Genomic DNA, 23,887 nt, shown 5'->3' with positions numbered 1-23,887 from the left:
CCTGGACTCGCTTTATAGACCAGGCTGGTCTCGAACTCAGAGATCCACCTGCCTCTGTCTCATGCCTCTTGTGGCCTCTTGATGCATCAAACATAAATTGCTAGGGTTCCTGCCTGTTGTACTTTTTAATAAGAGTATATTCCAGCCAGGCGTGGAGGCACACGCCTGTAATCCCTGCACTCAGGAGGCAGAGGCAAGCAGATTTCTGTGGATTCTAGGCTAGTCTGGTCTACACAGTGATTTCCAGATCAGCCAGGATTACACAGTGAGACTCTGTCTCAATAAATAAATAAGTAGATAGACATAAATAAAAACAAGAGTATACTCTAATACAATAAAAACTTACATAGATCAGTAAGCCATTTATTAGCACTATCAAGAATGTACTATATACAATTAATTGTGCTACATTTTTTACATGTCTGGCAATACACTGGCTTGCTTGCACCAACACCAAGACCTGAGTAATACACTGCATTACATCATCACAGCTGTGACCTCGCTAGGCCACAGGAATTTTTCAGCTCCATTACCATCTTAAGGTGATATGCAGTTTCTTGACCACAATGATGTTTAGGCGGTAAACAGCTGTAAATATCAAATATTGTTCTAGGTACCAAGAGGGCAGGAGGGCCTAAAGCTAAGAAAATAAAAGGTGCTGATCTTGAAGAGCGTATATTAGTTATTAACACACACAGGGCGGTGGTGCCACAACAAAAGCCTTAGGGTGTGCGCGGAGGGGATGTGCACTGGGAGGGGACCACTTTAAGACCAAGGCTCTGAATGACATGATGGAGGGGACCATGCAGGAATGTGAGGGAGGCCCTGGCACAGGAGCAGCAAGCACAGCTGTAAGGTGGGAGCGTGTCTAATCTGCTTTGGAACATTACTGGTAAAATTGGGATCGACTACCAAGCCGTAAGAATAGCCCAAAGAACAAAATAGCCTTGACAATTATCTGAAAGGTTTTCAAGAAAAAAAAATTTATTTTCATAAATTAATTCATGTAACAGTGGGCATTTCGAGTCACAAACTATCCAACAGAAAAGGAACTGTGGGGCATCAATATATACTAACATTACCAAAGATGGACATGTTCCACTGAACTATTAGCAGGATAATACAGGGACACTTGGGACAGCAACTTACTGGCCCAGATCCCAGCTCACGGGGCCTCTTGTTCAGACTTCAAATCCAGCCAAGACTAGCCAGTTGTGTAAAGACAGAACAAGCCTCAAATCCCAGCATGCTGTGCTGGACGGCAGCTAAATGAGGACCCCAGCTTCACAGTCAAGAGAGCTTGTGCTGCTCAAACTGTGGCTAAACTGGAATATTAATTAATTGTGATTTGAACAAAATTAAGTCTTCCTTCCTAGCCAATTCTATACAGAAGTTCAGTTCAGGAAAGTAGCCCTCTCCTGGCAGGAATCCTTGTGAGGACATTGCATACTTCTGGCCAATCATTTATGCTTTGGGCATAGCCACCCACAACATGGTCATTAAAAAGGCCCTTGTCATGATACCAGGCGGAAAGCTACAGAAACAAAACAAGGGGATAAAGAAAGCACCAACTGCATACTCCTCTCCCTCAGCTGCCAGGAGGAAAGTATCATGACCTAAAAGTTGGTCTTGCACAGATCAGATCTTAATGCACACGGTACAGAGGAGACAGCCCCAGCCTAGGGAGGTCAAGAGCCGTGTCCACTTGGCTGCACTGCAGCCCTGGACCTGCTTGCCACAGTCCTGCAGACTTGCTGCTGCTCTTAGCCTGGTGGGTGGGGCTACACCCACCCCAGGGGAAGGATGCCCAGAGAGTGGGATCTACAATTGACCTCAGGTTGGCTCTGGAACCCCCACAAAAAACCCTTTCAGGCAAAATTGTGAAAGGGGAAAAAAAAAATCATGATTTTCACAGCTCTTGGAGGAGCACAAAGTTTACGATTCACAGCATGAGTTTCTGAGCCCTTCAGGCTCGAGTAAGGCAAAAGCTACGTATCTTCCCACTGCACCTCCCTCAGCCAGCTCTTACAGGAAGGGCAGCAGGACAGATGGACACAATCTGCTTTAACATCTAGATGAAGGGAGAGAAAAGGCTGGACGGGACAGCAGGGGGAGAAAGAGAAGACAGGCACTCACGGGAGGGAAACAGGCTGCCATAGTTAGAAACTGAAAGATGGCAAAGGAAATGGGCTGAAATCTGGCCGGACCTGAGACTCCTCTTCTTCCCCCATTACCATGAAACCGCTCAACTCCTGGAGGGGAGCTGTAGCGAAGTACGTTGTGCTTAATGGCGACTTCTCATCACCTGGGTGGGAAGTCCCCATCCTCAGGAATTACACCAACCCCCACTGCAGAACTGCTCTATGGTTCTGGTAGGTGACCTGCCAGCAGCCAGTATCTCCCGTCATAAGTCAGAGACACAGGCTCCAAGGACACCGAATGGTAAGACAGGGGTGGCTGAGTCTGGATAGGCCCAGGGAATCAATGTCTCTTAGCTCTGAAGCAAAGGGCAGGCCAAGAACAGCAACTGGCCTCAAGGCAGTCTCCCTCCTCCATCCCCGGGAAAAGGATGGAGTTGGGTCTCTATAGTCCTATGCTCCAACATGCTAACAGTCCAGACCAGTGTTTCCAGCCTTTCACATGCTACATGTCACGGGCAAGGTCTCAAGATCTGTCATGCTGGTGGTGCCACAACTGTGCACACCTCACCTTTTGTCTCCTGGGTGATCCAGCTGCCCCAGTGGCCTGGGGTATAACTGGTGAATGGGTGCTTACCACCCTCTAGCTTGCAAGCTGTCCAGTGTCTTAGATGTGTGTGTAATATAACTCATTCCACTTCCTGCAGCAGCTGACAGAGTTCAGAAGCAGAAGGGAAACGTACCGAGGTGAACACTGGTCACATTTGTACAGTCCCGGTGACAGGTGTGGAACACATCGCTGAGGACCAGTGGACAAACTAGCCTGTGCTCTCCTGACCTTCAAAGCCGCCACAGACCAGCAGGTGTGCGTTAACTTATCTAAACAGCTGAGGTGGTGAAGGACATGGCACGTTTTCGCCGGCCCATGTCCATTTTTCTGTTTCAGCATGGCCCAAACCATCAATCAACCTACAAAGGAAAGGCACGTAAAGACCTCCAACCTGCAGCCCTTCTCCCTAGCCACTGCCAAATGGGGAGTGAGAGAATCCTAACAGCACTGGCCAACATTCCAGGACAGCACCAGTCACTCTTTTCTCCAGACAGACAGGGAAATGTCCCTGGACCAAGCAAGGAGAATGGGAGGAAATGATCATTGTCTAGTGGCTGGCTTGAGCGTCTTACCCATCAGCCAAGCAATGCTAACTCTGAACTCTGAGGGGTACATGTGAAGCATGGGGGAGATACTGGAAGAGGAAAACACGAGGAGAAGAGGGAGCACAGTGCAGACACAGTGGGAAGGCGAGCTCTGTGAGTCTGCTGCTCAGACACTGCAGCCTGCCACCCACAGACTCCTCTGGGTACAAACCTAGAGACAGCACTACTTGTCGCATGCAAACGTTTCCAATAGGCCTGAAAAGGGACTGGGGCACTTTCAGAGAGCGTTGGCTCTGGGATCTTGCAGAACCAGGCACGCAAGCAGCTGCGAATGCTCCATCGCCATTGTTCCCAACTTTGTCATAGAACATTCCAGAGAAAACCACACTCATCATTAATCATTTTTTAAATGGTTATGAGAGAAATCTGCTTTTACGTGTGTCACTAAACATACGTGTAATCAGTGGTCAGGACTGAGAAGAAGGGAGGAAAGGCGCTTCCTCTAGTGAGCTCCATGACAAGCTGCACATGGGAAGGGGCTGCCTGAAGCACGTGTGTGGGAACGCTCCCTCCATGTGCCGATTAAAGCCTGTCACACAGTCTCTTAAGACACGTGTTGTCTTTCTCCTTAATGTCTTACAACGTGTTTTAAAAATCACATTTAGAGACCCCAAACATGCAGCAATAATACAAAAACAAAAAAAGATGAAAATAATCAACACCACAACATTAAAAAGTGCAACTTACGTTGGGGCCTGGACAGGCTCCTCTGGCACTAGTGACCTGCAGTCACAGATGTGAGAAAAGACAGGGAAAAAAGCCACGAGCACACAGAAACACACATTCTCTCAGACTAAAGGTCCTGGGCAGACAGAATCAAAGAGCAGGAAACACACCAGTTCATCTTTCTCCATCACCAAACAAGCTGGTGAGAACACGGGACAGGTGGCCAGGTCCTCCCCCAGGCCAGGTTTCTAAGTCATGTTGGGCAAGCAGCACCATAAACAGAGAGGAACTTTCGTGTGGACGCACAAACACCGAGTCCTTGGGTTCCTAGTGTTCCTTAAGATGTGTGGCTTTTCCACCTGTGATGGGAGAGACGGGAAAGAGGTGGCCTGATGTCACTCAGGACCATTCCCAGGAGGGAGGGAGCATTCCTGAGGCTCTATACTCAGCAGGAGAATTCGAGGACCCTTCTTCACCAGCTTCTAAAAAGCCTGCACCTTGAAATAAGTAAAAATTCACGGACATCGTGAGTGGTTTGGGCACAGGGCAAAACCAGGGAACCTCTTTCACGGAGGTCTGCAAGGATTCTCAATGGAGACCCCGAACTGTGCTCAGCAGCTGCCTGACTGCTCTTGTTCCTCCTCCTTCGCAAAGAAAGTCTCCAGTTCCATCAGCTTCTGAATCAAAAGAGCATCCAGCTCTCGAGTCTGCAGAGCCGCCTTCTGGGCCCTCGTGAAGCTGCCTGCCAGCTTCACTTTACCCCGCGCTCGTCTCTTCCGGGGGACTGTGAAGTCTTGGAACTCCAGAACACGCTTCCTTTTCTGCTGGCTGACAGAGATCAGTGTGCCATTTCGTTCTTTGGGTTCCTCAAAGATGGTTTCTAAACACCTAGGATAGAGCACAAATCAGAGTCACCAACAGGGGGCGCACTAAGCTCATTGAGTCACCATGCAAGCCCAAGGCAGCCAGCACTGACTCCCATGCCGGTTTTCTTGTGGCCAAGAGCTATTTCTATGCATAAGAAAAGACACACATACCAGGCAGTGGTGGGGGTGCACACCCTTAATCCCAGCACTAGGGAGGCAGAGGCAGGTGGATCACTGTGAGTTCGAGGTCAGCCTGGTCTACAAAGTGAGTCCAGGACAGCAAAGGCACAGCACAGAGAAACCCTGTCTTGAAAAACCAAAGCCAACCAACCAAACAAGAAAACACACACGTTTATAAATATGTGCACAAAGTGAAGAGTTGAAAATAAAGGATATACAGTAAAACTGAGCCTAGTTCCTCACTCCAATTTGTTAATACTGACAAGTCCTGTTTTGTATATGCTCTCCACAGTTGATGCATAGACACATTTAGGTAACATAGTAGTGAATACTGGGCAATTGTTTGTCACATAGCTACATGTCCCTATGGAGCCAAGATGATTTCTGAGCCCCCTACCTCTGCCTCTCATGTTCTGGGACTACAGGCATGCACAACCACACAACAGAATCCAGACAGGACCCTCCCCCTTTGTCTGTTTTGTTTGTTTGTTTGTTTGTTTTGATAGGACCCCTTTTACACTCTATGAGCCGTATTTGTAGAGACCACAAATTTGTTTTGGGTTTTCCTTTTGTGAACAAAGCTATTAGCTCACAAACCATAAAAACAAACAACAAACACATAAATAAAATGGACCAGTGAAAACTGGTGGCTGGGTTCGGCAGTAAAGCGTTTGTCTAGCACTCATGAGGGCCTGGGTTACAATACCAGCATGGTCTTACAAAAAGCGGAGTCGGGCCAGGCGTGGTGGTGCACATCTTCAATCCCAGCACTCAGGAGGTAGAGGCAGGCAGATCGCTGTGAGTTTGAGACCAGCCAGGACTACAGAGCGAGTCTAGGGACAGGCAAGGCTACACAGAGAAACCCTGTCTTGAAAAACAAAACAAAAAACAAACAAACAAACAAAAAAAGCAGAGTCTGGCATGGTGATGCAAGCCTGTAATCCTAAGTACCAGGGAGGCTGAAGGAGGGTCCCATGATCTGGAGGCAAGCCTAGGGTTTGCTAACTGATAGGACAAATCTCTCATACATTGTCCTGCACTTGGGGCTCCTCTTATCTGTCTATGAAAGACCCTGACATTTGTCATTTAATATGGCATTGCCTAATTCATTTTCAACAGCTATGCCATTGTATGTCCTTGCCCATGTCCAAAGTCCTGGGATGACACACCAGGACTCTCTCCTTCATTCATCCCAGACAAAACAAGCAACTAGCAACTGCCACTGCTTTGAACTGAATTCAGACCCAAAGGTGGCCAAGTGACATTGAATGGCCAGACAGCAGGGCAGTGGTGGCGCAGGCCTTTAATCCCAGCACTCGGGAAGCAGAGGCAGGTGGATCACTGAGTTCGAGGCCAGCCTGGTCTACAAAGTGAGTCCAGGACAGCCAAGGCTACACAGAGAAACCCTGTCTCAAAAAAACAAAACAAAACAAAAGCCCAGATGAAGCTAGGCAGTATATTCAGCAAAGCACAGCTGCAAAGGAAACACACATCTGTGTCTACCAAATTCTACAAACACTCTTTCCTGTCACATTACTCACCCTGCCTGATTCAGGGATGTGGAATCCAAACCCCAATTCTAGCTATTTCTAAAGCCCAGCACTGGGCTGGATATGGGGTGGGAAGGCATCTTTAATCCAGAGCGCCAAGGAGGCAGAGGCAGGTGGATCTGTGAATAATGAGGCTGCCTCACAAACAAACAACAGTGAACCTCCACCCATGTGGGTGGAAATGCCTTTCTACCTCAGAAAGGTGAGGGACAGCGCCATGCCAGCAGCACCCTTAGCCAGCCACAGGACTTACCTGTTCGCGGGAGGAGACTTGTAGTTCTTGTTTGTATATATTTCTTCTAAACTAAACTCCTTCTTCTTCAACCTGCAAAGAGAACAAAAGAGTTTTTCACTGCTGCTCTCACGCACACATTCCTTTGAGTTGAAAAGAGAAAAACTTCACCCCATGCCCTGCCATCAGAGCTGCAGATGGAACTCAGGCCCTGCACACCAGGAAAGTACCTCTACCACGGAGTTTCACCCCAGCGGTTTCCTGTGCCTTGATGGCTTCCCCTTGCTCATTTTGGGTTCAATGAGACCAGGTCTCATTAGGCAGCCCAGTCAGACACCTCTGCCACCTCTGAAAGTGCTGGAGTTACAAACACAAGCCTGCACCTAGCTGCTTTTTCTTCATTGGCAGTGCTGGGCTCCCTAAATGCCGGATGAGTGATCTGTCACCAACCCAGGTACCCACCCTATTTTTCTTCTTCATGGCTTAGAAATTATAAGCTTTAGTGGCTGGCAAGAATTTAATGAACACAATAAACTTTTACTGGGTTTTATTCATTCATTCATTCATTTTTGAAACAAGGTGTCTCTATGTAGCTCTGGCTGTTCTAGAACTCACTATGTAGACCAGGCTAGCCTCTAATGCAGAGATCTGCCTGTCTCTGCTTCCCAAGTGCTAAGATTAATGGCATGCACCACCACGCCTAGCTTTATTTTTTATTTTTAATGCACGTGTGGGTGAAGGCTGGAGGGCAACCTTGGATGCCATCCTTGGGAGCCTTGCCTAGCTCTTTGCAGAGAGGGTCTCAGCTCACAGATTGGGCCGGACTGTGTAGCCCCTGAGCCCAGGCCTCTTGTTTCCATCTCTTCTGTTTAGGAATTCTAAACATGTCTCACCAATCCTGACCTATTTAACCTGGGCTCTGGGATTGAACTCAGGTCCCTGTAATTGCAAGCACACAATTTACTGATGCAATCTTTCCCCTACAGCCAGCCTCAAGCTTCTGATAACCTCAACCCAGTGCTGGGATTATGGGCATAAGCAGTAAATAGTATTGTCTGTTTTTGGCAATGACTGAACTATCCCTTCGTCTGGATGTGCTGGCTTATCCAGTCCCTACTAAAGTGCATGCTGCTCACATCTAGGTTTGGGCAATCATAAATAAAACTCATGTGAACATGTGAATGCAGATTTTTCAATGTATGGACAAAAATCTAAGTAATGTGCAGGGGTGGTACACACCTTAATCCCAGCATGGGCTACGGAGGCCAGCCCATTTACAGAGTTAATCCCAGGACAGCCAGGCCTTCACAAAGAAACCCTTTCTTGGAAAACAAACAAAGCAAGCAAACAATCCTAAGGAATATGACTGCTGTAATATGTGGCCAGAATACTCACCAGCGACAAAGTCAGGTCCCTGCTGCTCTGTGGCCCAGCTAGCACTAGTGCTACGCTTACTTTAGCTACCCCATAGGTGCAGCAGTATGTCCTCGCTTTAATGTGCAACTCCCCAGTGACAAACGACACCGAGTGGCCTTTCAGGTGGGACTTTCTGTTTCCTCTTTGACGAGATGTCAGTTCAGGAATTTTGCCCAGTTTTGAATTGGGTTGCTCATATTCTTACTGAGTTTGAAGAACTCTTTATGAACCAGGCTCAGCAGCACATACCTTTAATCCCAGAACTCTGAGAGGCAGAAGCAGGCTTAGCCTTTAACTTCTAAGTACCTGAGGAAGACTTCCAAATTTTGTTTTGTTTTTCGAGACAGGGCTTCTCTGTGTAGCCCCGGAACTCATTCTGTAGACCATGCTGGTCCCAAACTGAGATCTGCTGCCCTCTGTCTCTCAAATGTGACTCTGTGTGTGTGTGTGTGTGTGTGTGTGTGTGTGTGTAAGGAGACTATTTGGATCTTGGTGCACATTGTGAGGCCAGGAGGGGAGTTGTTGTTTTTGTTTTGTGTGTGTTTATGTTTGTTTTGTGGAGTCAGTTCTTTTTCTTTCTTTTAAAAAAAATCATTTATTTATTATTATGTATACAGTGCTCTGCCTGAATGTATACCTGCAGAAAAGGGCACCAGTCTCATTATAGATGGTTGTGAGCCACCATGTGGTTGCTGGGAACTGAACTCAGGACCTCTGGAAGACCAGCCAGTGCTCTTAACCTGAGCCATCTCTCCACCACCTCTTTTTCTTTCCTTTTCTTTTTCTTTTTTGAGACAGGGTGTCTCTCTGTAGCCTTGGCTGTCCTGGACTCGACTTTTAGAGCAGGCACTCAGAGATCTGCCTGTCCCTGCCTCCTAAGCACTGGGACTACAGGCACGTACCACTGCACCGGGCTCCCCTATCTATCTTTACATGGATTCTGGGAATGGAATTCAGGTCACCAGGCCTGCGTATTAAATGATTTTACTTTTGAACCATGTCACCAGACACATTTTAAACACACACACACACACACACACACACACACACACACACACACACACACACACACAGATTTTGTTTTTATGTGTTTTGCCTGAATGTATGCATGTAAAACATGTTCATGCAGTGCCCAAAGAGATCAAGAGAGAGCACCAGATCCCCTGGAACTGGAGTTAGGAAAAATGATGTGAGCTGCTATGTGGGCGCTAAGAACCAAACCCAGGTCTTCCATAAACGTCTAAGTGCTCTTAACTGCTGAGCCATCTCTCCAGTCTATTTTATTTTTAATTATATGTGTGTGTGTGTTGGGGGTGTGCACGTGTGAGCATAGGGTCTGAGGATTTCAAAAGACCCCTAGGAGCTGGAGTTTTAGGTGGGTGTGGGTAGCAAAACATGGATGCTGGGAACCAGACGGTACACGTCTTTACTTGCTGAGCCATCTTTCCAGTCTCCAGTTTAATTAAAACAAAAACCTTGAAAGGAACCGCAACACTTTACTAGAGGACTTCTTCCAGCTTTGCAGGACGCCTTTCATAAACCTGGTGCTCAGAAGCTAGTCAGCATGTTCGCAGACTCTCCTAGTTCACTTGTCTGCCTGTCCTTTTGCTGATTTGTTTTTCTACTTTATAGATTTTTTTTTTTTAGCCACTATGAGTTAGGCACAGTGCTGGGCTTCATTATGACTTTTTTTTTTTTTTTTTTTTTTTTGGAGATAGGGTCTCTCTGTGTAGCCTTGGCTGTCCTGGACTCGCTTTGTAGACCACGCTGGCCTCGAACTCACAGAGATCCACCTGCCTCTGCCTCCCGAGTGCTAGGGTTAAAGGCGTGCGCCACCACAGCCCGGCCATTATGACATATTTGCACATGTATGTACTGTGATAATTATAGAACCCCCCAGCAACTCTCTTGTCCTCTTCCCATCCGGGTCCTCCATTTCTTTCCAACTGGTCACCTTCTCCCTGCCCCCATTTTTTGAGGGAGAGGTGAGTCAATGAATTTAACTGGAGTTACTCATAGAAGCAAGGGTGATTTATTTATGGGAGCAACTTATATTATAGTAAGACTCTAATGTAGCCAGGCATGGCGGCATATACCTTTAGTGCCGGCACTTGGAAGGCAGAGCCAGGCAAAGCTCTAAGTTTGAGGCCAGTTTGGTTCACACAGCAAGTTTAAGGCCAGCCAGAAGAATACAGTAAGATCCTTAGTAATTGTCTCTAGTGAATGTGTTCCCGAAACAAAACAAAAAAACAGGACAAGGCTTTCTTTTTGTTGATAACTGCTTAGGATTTTACTTTTCCTAATATTGGGTGAACTAAGTCTTTCTTGCCCTCCTCTTTATTCTTACTTTTCTGTGCTAGCTGTAAGCCCTTCAGCTGACCCCAAACCAAAAATACCCAATGTTAAGCCTTTCAGCCGACCATAGCAGCTGCCCAGGTTCTCAAAGCTGGAGAACCTCTGGGTTTCTGCTTTAACTGTGGTCAGGAGGGTCACGGGGACACTGACTGCTCCCATGTCTCTCTAGGCATGAGGACATCAAGCTCAGACTGCCCTCCAGCTGACCCCCTAGGCCTGGCTATGTGCCACTGAGGAGCCTCGATAGGTATCACAATATTACAGGCATCCCAGTATCAGAGGGAGCCTAGGTAGGCATCACAGTATCACAGGGAGCCTCGGTAGGCATCCCAGTATCACAGGGAGCCTCGGTAGGCATCACAGTATCACAAGGAGCCTCAGTAGGTATCACAGTATCACAGGGAGCCTCGGCAGGCATTACAGTATCACAGGGAGCCTCGGCAGGCATTACAGTATCACAGGGAGCCTCCATAGGTATCACAATATTACAGGTATCACAGTATCACAAGGAGCCTCGGCAGGCATTACAGTATCACAGGGAGCCTCGATAGGTATCACAATATTACAGGCATCCCAGTATCACAGGGAGCCTTGGTAGGCATCACAGTATCACAAGGAGCCTCAGTAGGTATCACAGTATCACAGGGAGCCTCGGCAGGCATTACAGTATCACAGGGAGCCTCGGCAGGCATCACAGTATCACAGGGAGCCTCGGCAGGCATTACAGTATCACAGGGAGCCTCGATAGGTATCACAATATTACAGGTATCACAGTATCACAGGGAGCCTCGGTAAGGCATCACAGTATCACAGGGAACCTCCATAGGTATCACAGTATTACAGGCATCCCAGTATCACAGGGAGCCTTGGTAGGCATCATAGTATCACAGGGAGCCTGGGTAGGTATCACAGAATCTCAGGGAGCCTCAGTAGGCATCACAGTATCTCAGGGAGCCTCGGTAGGCATCACAGTATCACAGGGAGCCTCGGTAGGCATCACAGTATCACAGGCATCACAGTATCACAGGGAGCCTCAGTAGCTATCACAGTATCATAGGGGGCCATCTCCTTCTTTCTGGACACTGGGGCCACTTTTTCAGTTCAAATGGAGTTTTGGGGACCCACCTTCCTTTTTCCTTCTATTGTTAGAGTAGGGACAGCTGTGCCAGCCTCATCAAATTCTACCCCTAACTCTACCTTTAGGGGGTCCTCACCTTACCCACTCCTTCCTAGTGGTACCAACCTACCCTGTCTCCTTGCAGGGAAGGGACATCCTAGCCAAAGTGGGAGCTTATATCCCCTTGACCCCAGGGCTCACCAACATTCCTCTCCTCCTCTGCCAAACCACAAAACCTGACACATGTTTTCCCTTACTGGCCTCTCAGGTGGATCCCAGGGTATGGAACACCCCAAAACCCCCATAGACAAATGTCATTCCCCTCTCATCCAATTACAAAGTGAGATGGTATTTGTAAAGTCATATCTGTTTTCTGTGTACAGATGGGCTTACAGTTTTTGGTGTGTCCATAAGTTCCATTGTAAACATGGAAGCCAAGATGGAAACAGGCCAGGCTTAGTTGAATGTATGATGGTGGTCACTGCATGCATGTGTTGTTTTTGACTGGTCTTTGAGTGTGTGAGCTTTCTGTGTTCTGTGCTTGTTGGTTTGGGTTTTGCTTTCTCTGCTGCTGCCAGCTGCCAGCCACCACTGCTAATGCTGCTTACTATGGCCCGAGCTCAGGGTTTATCTCTGTCTGAGCTTTCTGGTCACTGGATTCAGCTTATGAAGGATAGGATTAAAAAGCAACGCCTGCTCAATAGTGTATTAAATCTACACCTCTATGCACTCACACACAGCTGAGCTTCTTATGCTTGATTTGTTTTGTTGTTGTTGTTGTTTTTTGTTTGTTTGTTTTTTGTTTTTTCGAGACAGGGTCTCTCTGTGTAGCCTTGGCTGTCCTGGACTCGCTTTGTAGACCAGGCTGGCCTCGAACTCACAGCGATTCGCCTGCCTCTGCCTCCCGAGGGCTGGGATTAAAGGCGTGCGCCACCACGCCCGGCTTCTTATACTTGAGTAACCTTGGGTCCCCTACTTCTGTCTTCTCTCCTCACACCTGTCCTGTCTCCTAACACACAAGGGTCTCCAAATACTTCTCCCCTTCCGAGTTCTCTCTCTTCAGGGAGCATTGGCAGAGGATGCCACACCTACCTTTCATCCGTGCCAATGTTCAATTTTCTGCTGGCTTCTGCCCCATCGTATTTGGTTGCAAATTCTAGAGTCGGCCTCTTCAGCCACTTCTTCCTTCTATCTGCTCTAACCATATCCCCCGCCCCCTACTTGGTAAGTGTCCTCTCTCTGGCTCCCGGAGCCTGCTCTGCCCTCTGCGGCACCACTACATGGGCAACTCTCTAGTTTTTAAGGCACTTCTCTGGCTCTATTGGATACAACCTCCCTGTCTCCAACGCTTTCTCTCTTTCTCTATGAGCTCATACTTTATTAAAGTTTTGCTCTGTTGTTATAAACAGCTTGACCTAGGTACAGCCCAGTGGCCCAAACTGGCATGCCTGGTTTTCACATTCTCTCACATGGCAATGCCACCACATGGACAAATGATCCCTACATCCCTTATATCTAAATTGCTCTGTTCTACATTGTAACGGTCTCCTATCTCTAGGGCTTTTCCATTTTTGAAAACCTTCCATGCCTACAATTTCTCTGTGTTCTACTCTCAAGAAGTCTTTTGAGACTATCAGATACACAGTCTTTACCTCAGGATACGGAAACTCCTGGGCGTGCTTGACACCCGTTCAAAGTTCTCACCTTCTTAATGTCTCGCCTTTTGGATGATGCTGATCCTACCTCTTATTTCAGACCTTAACCTCCACATATCAGCTACGAACACTCTGACTTCACTAGTCCTACCAAATGGGCAAGGATTAGATGTACTAATAGCAGAGACGGGTGGTCTTTGTCTCTTCCTTAAGGAGGAATGTTGCTTTTATGTTAACCGGTCGGGTAGAGTAAAAATAAAGATCTTACAACTCCAGACAGATCTCTAAAAATATAACAGCTCGATTCTTCTGGCCAGTGGATCACTGACAATCCAATATGGAACTGGATGCTACCCTTCTTCTTTCTTTTTGGTTTTTTGAGACAGTGCTTCTCTATGTAGCCTTTCTTCTCCTCCTCCTCCTCTTCTTCCTCTTCATTTTTTGGTTTTTCGAGACAGGGTTTCTCTGTGCAGCTCTGCCTGTCCTGGACTCACTTTGTAGACCAGGTTGGCCTTGAACTCGCATCGATCCGCCTGCCTCTGCCTCCCGAGTGCTGGGATTACAGGTGTGCGCCACCATGAGCAGCCTTCTTTCCATTTCTTCATCCTACTAGCCACATCCAGCCTTATAAACTTGTCTACAGTTCTTTCTTTCTTTTTTTTTTTTTTTTTGGTTTTTTGAGACAGGGTTTCTCTGTGTAGCCTTGGCTGTCCTGGACTCACTTTGTAGACCAGGCTGGCCTCGAACTCACAGCGACCCGCCTGCCTCTGCCTCCCGAGTGCTGGGATTAAAGGCATGTGCCACCACGCCCGGCTTGTCTACAGTTCTTTAACAACAGATCCAAGATATTTCTAACTAGAATTTTAATCAGTTGCTATTACAGGATCACTGGATCCTAGCTATGGGGCCAGAGGCTTTCAGCTCCCAATTATACCCTGACAGTGAAGGTCAAGTTTGCCCCAAGGACTTCGATGCCCCATTCAGCAGTAAGTAGTCTAATGATAACATCAGTCCCCCTTTCCTGACTCCTGCTTGTTTATCAATCATAAACAAAAGGAATGCAAGCCCCTATGGTACAAGTGGCCAGGCCTCACCCTCCCAGACTATTCTAATGGCTACAATGACCATTTCCGGCCCCTCCAGATGCAGATGGCCAACCTTTGCTATACAGAGAGAAAAAAAGCCCATGATCGGGCCACAAAATCCCACCACCCCCAGGCCACACTGGAAAGTTCCTCCCACCAGAAACACTACATAAACACTACTGAGCCTCCTGCTCAGCTTCTTGCTGCTTCTCTCCCAAGCAGAGGCAGCCACTCTCTGCGTCTTTCCCAATAAACCTTCCCCACCCCCTGATTTTTTGAGATATGGTCTCTCTATGTTAGCCGTGGCTGTCCTGGACTTGCTTTGTAGACTAGGCTGGCCTCGAATGCACAGCGATCCACCTGCCTCTGCCTCCTTAGTGCTGGGATTAAAGGCGTGAGCCACCACTGCCCGGCCAATAAATCTCTTGTATGAGGTTCCTTATGAGGTGTGACTTGGACTGCCAGGATACCTTCCCTCTCAGAGACATTAACACACTAGCAATTAAGCCTGGTGCCTTGCACAAGCCAGACTATGCCAGAGCTACATTCCCGTCCCTTGAATTGTGTAGACTTCCTAAAATTACAGACAGCAATAAAAAAAAAAAAAGCCTCCTAAGATGAATAGCAGATAAAACAGGACAAAATGTTCAGAATGAAAGACAGAAACCAAAACTGAGAGGGGAAGCAGGTGTAGCGTAGGAGCAGACTGTGCAGTCACACAACAAGGCCCTGCCTTTGTCAACACTGCGCTGCTACAGCACTCGTGGCTCGGTCCATCTGCACTGTCCTGAGTGTTGACTGCATCCTCCACTGGCTCTTCCTGAGGTCTTGTCAGATTTGCTCGCTGTCTGTTACTTCCATGGGGGAACTGTGTTTCTCTTTCTTTTATTTATTTCACTGTGAGGTGTTAACAAAAGTTAACATCCCTTTAACCTTGTTTTGGTTTTGATTTGAGACAAGGCGCTGCTATCCCTAAACTCATAGATGACCCCTGCCTCAGACCCCAAGTACCTAAATTACAGGGACATGGCCCCCCCTGCCCAGCTTCTTTTAAATTAAAAAAGATTTTTTTTTAATCATTTTTCCTACAACAGAACTTGTCTAAGTGAAGTTGGCAGCATTTCTTCTGCGGGCATAAAGTGTGGAAGACAGACTTCTGTCATTATGACCCCTACAAGGGTCATAGGCTTCCAGATCTTCAAACCATTGGGAAAATGTGCTACATCAGTGGTTCTCAACCTTGGGGTAGACCCCCACCACCACACTGTGATCAATCCTTTCACAGGGGTCACACACCAGATACTCTGCATGTCAGATATTTACCTTATGATTCCTAACAGTAGCAAAATTACAGTTATGAAGTAGCAACAAAATATTTTTGTAGTCAGGGATCACCACAACATGAGGAATTGTGTTAAAGAGTCATAGCATTAGGAAAGTTGGGAACCAGTAGGCTAGATGCTGCCTCAGCAATCTGTCCAACCTTTACGGTCATGACTTCCACACTATGGAAATGTAACACCACAGCTCTGTGGTGCATAGATAGGCTGCAGTCCTTTTGAGGGCCACCCGCTATTGCCTGTTGCTCCCCCTCCCCCACTGAAGAACAGATTCGCATCCTTCCTAAGAAAGTACGGCCTATGGCCAGTGAGACTTCTCCCTTTAGAGGATCATGTCTTTTAATTAATCCTAATTATTGTGTTTGTGTAATGTGTGTAAGGGCATGAGTGGGTTATGGCATGCACCCAGAGGTCACAGAACCAGTTTATGTAGTCAGTTTTAACATGGGTTCTGGGTTCCGGGAGCAAAAATCAAGTTGTTGGGTTTGCAAGTCAAACACTTCACGCACTGGATTATCTCACTCATCTAGGAGCTCAAGTCTCTTTGCATTTGTTTCTATTGTATTTAATTTTATGTGTATGCCTGAGTGGACCTGGAGTTACAGATGGTTGTGAGTCACCATGTGGGTGCTGGGAAAGCCACATGGCCCTGGAAGAGCAGCCATGCTCTAACTGCTGAGCCACTTTTCCTGCCCCTATTGATTTTCTGAGACAGTGATTCATATAGCACAGCCTGGCCTTGAACTTGCTGCATACCCCAGGCTGGCATCAAATTCCTGATCCTCCCTGCCCTCTACCACTGAACTGGTAGGATTATAAGCATGTACCAATACATCCAGCTCATTTATATTTCTGCATCCCTGAGAATGGAAAGATACCCCTTTATTCCAAATAAATGTACATTATGGGGGGGAATCATTCAACTCTGAAGTATCTTAAACCCAAGATTAGCTACAAACTGAGAAAGCAGGGCCTATTACAGACAATTCACGATAGACTTATAAAAACGTCCCCCAGTGTCCTTACGAATTAGTACATTACCACGTACTCCTATTCTGCATCTTTACTGAGGTCCTGGGCCAAGGACAGAAGACAGCTAATGGCTGTGTGGTTCCACATTTCTATTCAAAGCTCAACAGAAATGAGTTAAGTTAAACGAAGGTCAAAGATCTTTTTCAAGTCCTCTCAAGAACTAGCAAAGCCTTGGAACATTCTTTGTGGTTCACGACTTCCCAATTTGAGGAAGCTGAGAGGTCAGGATTCTGGTCACCGGCACTATGTCCCTGTCATCTGGCAGGAGGCCACCCTCTATAAGTGCTGGCTACATGGCGGACATCCTGGGAAAGGGCTGATACAGGTGGACTGACAGATGGTGCAGATCTGAGCTGGAATCTACCTCAAACACTCAGGTGATGGCATCATCCCCACAAGCTGCTGCCAGGGGCCCAGTTAGACAACACCAAGTAATATCATCAATGGTTCTGGAGCAGAACCCCCTATCATGCACATACATTCCACCGGGAGCCAGAGCCGCTGCATGTTACCACTGTTCTTTGCCTAGGAGATACTGGCACTAAAGACACTGTATAGGCACTAATGTAGGATGCCAGGTGCTGGACACTGGAGCCACAGTCCTAGGTCCATAGAGTGGATTCGTGGTCCTCAGGGCTAGGTAGCACATGAGACCCAGTTGTCCTTTTCCTGATAGACCTTTAATGTGTTCTCAAAGCTGACTTCTGCGGATGGGAGCTGAGGACACTCACAAGCTCATGCACATCCTCTTCATTAGTTTCCAGATCCATATGCTCTTAGCTGTGGGTGGCCAAGAGGATGCCAGTACGGCCCAGGCCACTTGACCTCATTCTCATGGCCATCAGCAGTATAGAACATTTGTTGCTACTGCAGAAGACCTAGGTTTGATACCCAGAAACTACATAATGATGTACAACCATTCATAAATCGAGTTCTAGGGCACCTGACACTCTTATGACCTCTTTGGATACTAGCCATGCACATATACACCTAAATATGAAGGCAAAACATACATACATATAAAATAAATCGGGGGGGGGGGCGCGAAAAGGAACAGTTACATAGAGTCATCCAGCTCTGGCAAATCCGAGTGGCAGAACAAGAGCTGACAGACTCAGTCATTAACAGGGGCCAGGCTCCTGCCACGTAAGCCTGCAGGAAAGGACACACTTGCAGAGCTTGTCATCACTCTCAGTGGCTCAGGTGCCAACTCAGATGGTTGGCAGTGTGTGGTCCAACTGCCCAGGTCCAGGTGCATCAGGCAGCTTATCGTCATTCAGCGGGTGCAGGGTGAGGAAGTGGCTGTGCACCTGTTCTGTCAGGGCTTGAGGTAAACTAGAACCCGAGGCTTACGGATGCCAGCCCTTCCCGGAAGCAAGGAGCCAGGCTGCAAAGCCACAAAAAGATGGCTGAACTCCTCTGAGTTCTTCCCCTTTTACTCACTGCCAGGGTGTGGAGAGGGCACGGCCCTTTATTGTGGTACTAGTTACTGGGAGGGAAAAACAGACCTGTTGATTTTTGGCTCACTTCTACTTTATGGCTTCTTTTTTTTCTTTTCTTTTTTTTTTTTTTCTTTTTCTTTTTTTCTTTTTTCTTTCTTTCTTTCTTTTTTTTTTTTTTTTTTTTTTTTTTTTGCCTTTTTCCCTTTTTCCCTTTTCTCTCATCTTAAAGTCTAGGAACTCACTATGTTGGCCAGGCCAGCCTTGAACTCACAGAAATCTGGCCAGCACTGAGACTAAGGAGTGCTGAGACTAAAGGCATGTGCTACCATGGCCAACTATGTGTATTTATTTTATGTAGAATTTGTTTATGAGGCTCAATTTCTGTTTCCTTCATGTCTTTAGTGCAACCTCTTCTGCTGGCTTGATAATACCTAGCTCTCTCCACGTAAGCCTGTGGCACAGTAACGTCCTTGAGTCCAGTGGCACATGCCCAGTGCTCTGCTCCCCTGCATATTTTCAGTGATCAAAGAACCAACATCTCAAAGCTTAACTCTGGTGCTATCCACCGCGTTTTTAAGTATATGCAAAAAACACAGGACTCCTTTTGTTTCCTTAATCTGCTTCCAATACCAGCTATTTGGTCTGAGTAACCTACCAGCTCTATTGCTGGTGTGTGAGGATGGCACACATTACTTCCTTTTTGGGGGAGGTTGTGGGGGGCTTTTTTTTTTCTTTTTGATACAGGGTTTCTCGTAGCCCTGGCTATCCTGGACGCTAGACGAGGCTAGCCTCAATGTCACAAAGATCCGCCTGCCTCTGCCTCCCATGTGCTAGGATTAAAAGTATGCGCCACCATGCCTGGCTTCCTTTCTTCTTTGAGCTGGGCTACCACTATGTTACCTGAGCTGGCCTTTGGCTTCTGGACTCAAACAATCCACCTATCTCAGCTTCCAGAGTAGGATGAACTATAACCATGTGCCACTGTCCTTGGCTGAAACGCTACTTCTCTAGAGTGACAACTTAAAAATGTTTATTTTTAAATGTTATGTTTGCATTTCTGGATGTATGTGTATGGACAACTGTGCATGCAGGAGCCTGAGGAGGTCAGAAGAGACAGCAGATCGCCTGGACCTGGACTCGGAGGTCATTGTGAGTCACCACATGGGTCCTGGAACTGAACCTGGGTCCTCTGTAAAAGCAGTATGTGCTCCCAACTGCTATAACAATAAACAAAGTAGGTCCCAGCGATCTAACGTGTTTTGGCGGGGGGTGGGGAGATAATTTCTTGCTATGTTGAGTCAGTTTTCTGGAAGGAGATCCACCCGACTCTGCCTCTCAGTGCTGGAATTAAAGCAGTGTACCCCATCCCATAGCAAGAATTCCTGATACTGTTTGTTTTGTGGTTTGAAAAATGACCAGCAGACACTGAATACCAAGACTAAAACCTTGAGTGACTTAGACAAGAAATCGGTGCTTTTTTTTAAAGCTTGACAAAAACCTAGACATCATCAAGAAAAGGGACTCTTTGATTGATAAAAATGCCTCTATAAGATTGACCAGTAGAGCCAGGTGGTGGTGGCGGCAGCGGCGGCGGCGGCGCATGCCTTTAATCCCAGAACTCTGAAGGCAGAGGCAGGTGGAGCGCTGTGGGTTCAAGGCCAGCCTGGTCTACAAAGCGAGTCCAGGACAGCCAAGGCTCAAAAAACAAACAAAACAAGATTGGCCTGTGGATAAGTTCTGCATATGCAGACTCAAACATAAGGACGCGCACACTGCCCCCCCCCCTTCCTACCTACCTCTGGGTGACAGGGTTTTGCTATGCATCTTTGGCTGTCCTTGCTATGCCCACCAGAATTGCCTCCCAACTGCCAAGATTAAAGATGTGCACCACCACACCCAGTCCCATTTTATTCTTTTAAATGGATGTTCTATAAATCATATAGCCACATTTGTGTTTTCTTTTTCTTTTTTGTTTTTTCCAGAAAGAGTTTCTCCATATGGGCCTGGTTGTCCTGGAACTCACTCTGTAGACCTGGAACTTGTTCTGTAGATCAGGCTGGCCTCGAACTTCGAGAGATCTGCCTGCCTCTGCCTCCCTAGTGCTGGGATTAAAGGTGGTATGTCACCACCACCACTTGGCTCTTTAAATATATATATATATTTTAAATTTTTACTTTTTGATTTTTTGAGACAGGTTTCTCTGTGTAGCTTTGGCTAACCTAGACTTACTTTGTAGAGCAGGTTGGCCTTGAACTCACATCACACCAATCTGCCTGCCTCTGCCTCCCCGAGTGCTGGGATGAAAGGTGTGTGCCACCACGCCCAGCTCAATACTTCGCTCTTACACTGTGACTTTTATTTTTGCTTTGTTTTGTGAGGCAGAACCTCACTGTGTGTCTTCTACAGCAGCTTCTGAAGAATGACCCCATTCAGGCTTCCCATCTTGCAGCAGGAGCGCCGAAATTACAGGACTGCGCCGCTGTGTTTGCGTTCTTTTAAAAACACACACACCTTGCTGGCTTTCCCCACTTTTTTGGGAAGGGTCTCAACTGTTTAGTCCAAGTTTGCCTGGAATTCACTATCCTGCCACAGATTCCTGAGTGCTGGGGTTACAACCTGTGCCACCACAACCTACTTTAATACTTTGTTTTGTGTTTTGTTGAGACGGGGTCTCATGTAGCCAGGGCTGATATAAATTTCCTATGTAGTATAGGTTAGCCTTTTTTGATCCTCTGCCTCTACTTTTAAAGTGCCTGGGTTCTGGTGTGTGTCATCAAATTTGGCTCTAGAACTTTTTTTGTTTTTGTTTTATTTTCGTTTTTCAAGACAGGGTCTCTCTGTGTACTCTTGGCTGTCCTGGACTCATTTTGTAGAGCAGGCTGGCCTCGAACTCAACAGTGTGATCTGTCTGCCTCTGCCTCCCAAGTGCTGGGATTAAAGGCACCCGGCTTTTTGTTTGTTTGTTTGTTTTTAACTAATTAATTCCTGCGTGTATGTCTGTGTGAAGGTGTCACATCCCCTGGAACTGGAATTACACACAGTTGTGAGCTGACATGTGGGTGCTGGGACTTGAACCTGGGTCCTCTGGAAGAGCAGCCGGTGTTCTTAACTATTGAGCCATCTCTCCAGTCTGAACTTCTTTATTTTTAGACAGTTTACTTTTTAGCCTTTTACAAATTTCTATTATAGTTAGCCCATCTCAACCAGAAATTTCCTATGGTTTCTTCAAATATACTTAGGTAGCTTTATTTACACTAAAATCTGATTAGTAGATAATATGTTTAGGATAAAGGTGTATACCTACAACTTTATTCTTAAAATGGCTACCATCCCAATACCAATTAAGAGCCCAGCTTTCCACCACGGATCTGAGAAGATATCTTCACTGTACAGTAAATCTCCCTACATATCACTATTCATTGTTAATTTTCTGTTTTACCAATTTATGTATTTATGATCTGGCTAATTTTTTGAAGACTAATTATTTTAAATTTCATTCCTTTAAAAATTTCCTCTTAGCTAGATGCAGTCACACATGCTTTTATCTCCAGCACTCAGGTGGCAGAAGCAGGGGGATCTCTTCAAGTTCAAGGGCAGCTTAGTCTATACAGCAAGTTCCAGTATACCCAGGGCTATAAGAGAAATCCTGTCTCAAACAAAACAAAACAAATGTTTTTCTTGGTTGTTACTGTTTTCTTTTACATAGCACTGCACCAGAACACATACATTTAAATAATTGTTTTAAAGATTATTATTTTTTTTAATCTATATTGAGTATTTTGCCTGCATTGCACGTACATGCACCAGCTGGTGCCTAGTGCCTGGGGAGGACAGAAGAGGTGTGCTAACATACGGGTGCTCGCACCTGAATGAGGGTCCTCTGAAGGAGCAGCCTGGGCTCTTCTGAGTGACCAAATTTATTTACTTATTTATTTACTTATTTGATCATACTTTTTAAAAGATTTATTTCTGTGTGTGTGTGTGTAGGTATCCACAGAAATCAGAAGAGGCTGTCAGGCCCGCAGAGCTGGAGTCACAAGTAGTTTTGTTTGTTTGTTTTTTAAAAAGATGTATTTATTTATTTTTTATACAGTGTGAATACCTGCACGCCAGAAGGGGGCATTAGATCACATTATGGATGGTTGTGAGCCACCATGTGGTTTCTGGGAATTGAACTCAGGACCTCAGGAAGAGCAGTCAGTGTTCTTAACCTCTGAGCCATTTCTCTAACCCATTGTTTTCTTTTGGGGGTGGGGGTGGTGTTTTTAGACAACTTGTTTTTTAGACCAGGCTGGCCTTGAACTCACAGTGATCTGCTTGCCTCTGCCTCCCAAGTGCTGGGATTTCATAAGTGGTTTTGAGTTACCTGACATGGGAGCGAGAACCAAACTTGGGACCTCTACAAGATCAGAAACCTAATTAACCACTGAAGCATCACAATAATGCCCTCCATTAAAACAACAACAACAACAACAACAACAAAAAAAAAAAAAAAAAAAAAAAAAACCTTGGGAAATGTGCTCATTACCATCAAGTTCAGTCTCTGCTTTTGGTACTGGATTCCTGCGCTATTTAAGCATTTCTGTACAATGCTCAGCTCAGTTAGAAGTTGCTAGAAGAACAATGCAGGCTAAGGGGCTTCTCATCCTGTATTCTTCTAAGCACTTTCCTTTGGTTCTGCCATGAGTCCACTAGAGACACTTAGCTATGCGGCCAGAGCGAGAGGAGTCCTTTGGTGACATAGAGCCCTAGCTCGTTTCAGAGGCAGCCTGTCTAGGCTTGTCTGTCTTCCTTCTGTAATAAGCATCACCCATTCTCTGGGTTTTGTGTAAGAGCTACAGCCCAGGTCCCTCTATGGGTTGCCTGTCAGCCACTTATTATACATTGTATGTGTTACAAAATGTAGTTCTTTCCTATTTGCCTGCCGTGCCCTGTGATCTAGACACCACTGGGCTGCAGCCACGGCTTCTCTACCCGTCTCAGTGGCAGCCTGGGGAGTTCACAGTCCCTCCAAATATGTCTTCCTGTGTTCTTCCTTAGCCTGAGCACACTTCAGACGCTCACTACATTTACGCTCCTATCATAGTTTGAAATTCTATGTGGTTTCTATATCCTGATTGGACCTTGACCAATACATGATGCTAATGTAAAAACCCAGAGCTAAATCAAGCACCCACCTAACACCTCCAGTGGTCTCCACCATTCCAGGGACGTCCCACACGTATACAAGAACACAGCTTCAGGACAGCCAATGACTCAATCTTTAATTTATAAATTTACACATCTGAGAAATGTCCATAAATTATTTCAAAACAGCCTTTCTTGCCATCCCATTTCAATGTATTAATCAAATCACTGATACTGCTAAACACTCTCTGTAATTAATGAAGTCATTTTAAGCATGCCATTGATTTTGTCTTTCTTCATCTTACACACAGGTCCGAAAAGAAAGAATGGTGGTGTCATAAAACCATCTTGAAGGAAAAGAACAAAACTGGAGGGGCGGGTGAGACAGCTCAGTGGTTTATAGACTGCTTGGTCTACAACCACAAAGACCAGAGCTTGGATCCGAGCAGCCATGTAAGGACTAAGTTGCCT

General features: G+C 46.4%; 1 protein-coding gene across 10 annotated transcripts in view; it reads right to left on the bottom strand.

Moving 5' to 3' along the window:
- Positions 1-330: 330 nt before the first annotated feature.
- PRR14L (proline rich 14 like) overlaps positions 331-23,887 on the bottom strand; it is a 62,872-nt gene continuing 39,315 nt past the window's right edge. For all 10 annotated transcript variants that reach the window (XM_084799227.1, XM_084799220.1, XM_084799218.1 and 7 more), the window contains 2 exons: positions 6,869-6,940; positions 331-4,907 (listed from right to left, as the gene is read on the bottom strand). In XM_084799227.1, the coding sequence (XP_084655353.1) occupies positions 4,631-4,907; positions 6,869-6,940 (349 nt within the window). In that variant the 3' untranslated portion in view covers positions 331-4,630. The remainder of the gene's footprint in view (positions 4,908-6,868; positions 6,941-23,887) is intronic.

This window comes from Acomys minous (assembly GCF_964271855.1).
Source record: "Acomys minous genome assembly, chromosome: 10".
Taxonomy (NCBI): domain Eukaryota; kingdom Metazoa; phylum Chordata; class Mammalia; order Rodentia; family Muridae; genus Acomys; species Acomys minous.
This window is presented reverse-complemented; position numbering and strand designations above follow the sequence as displayed.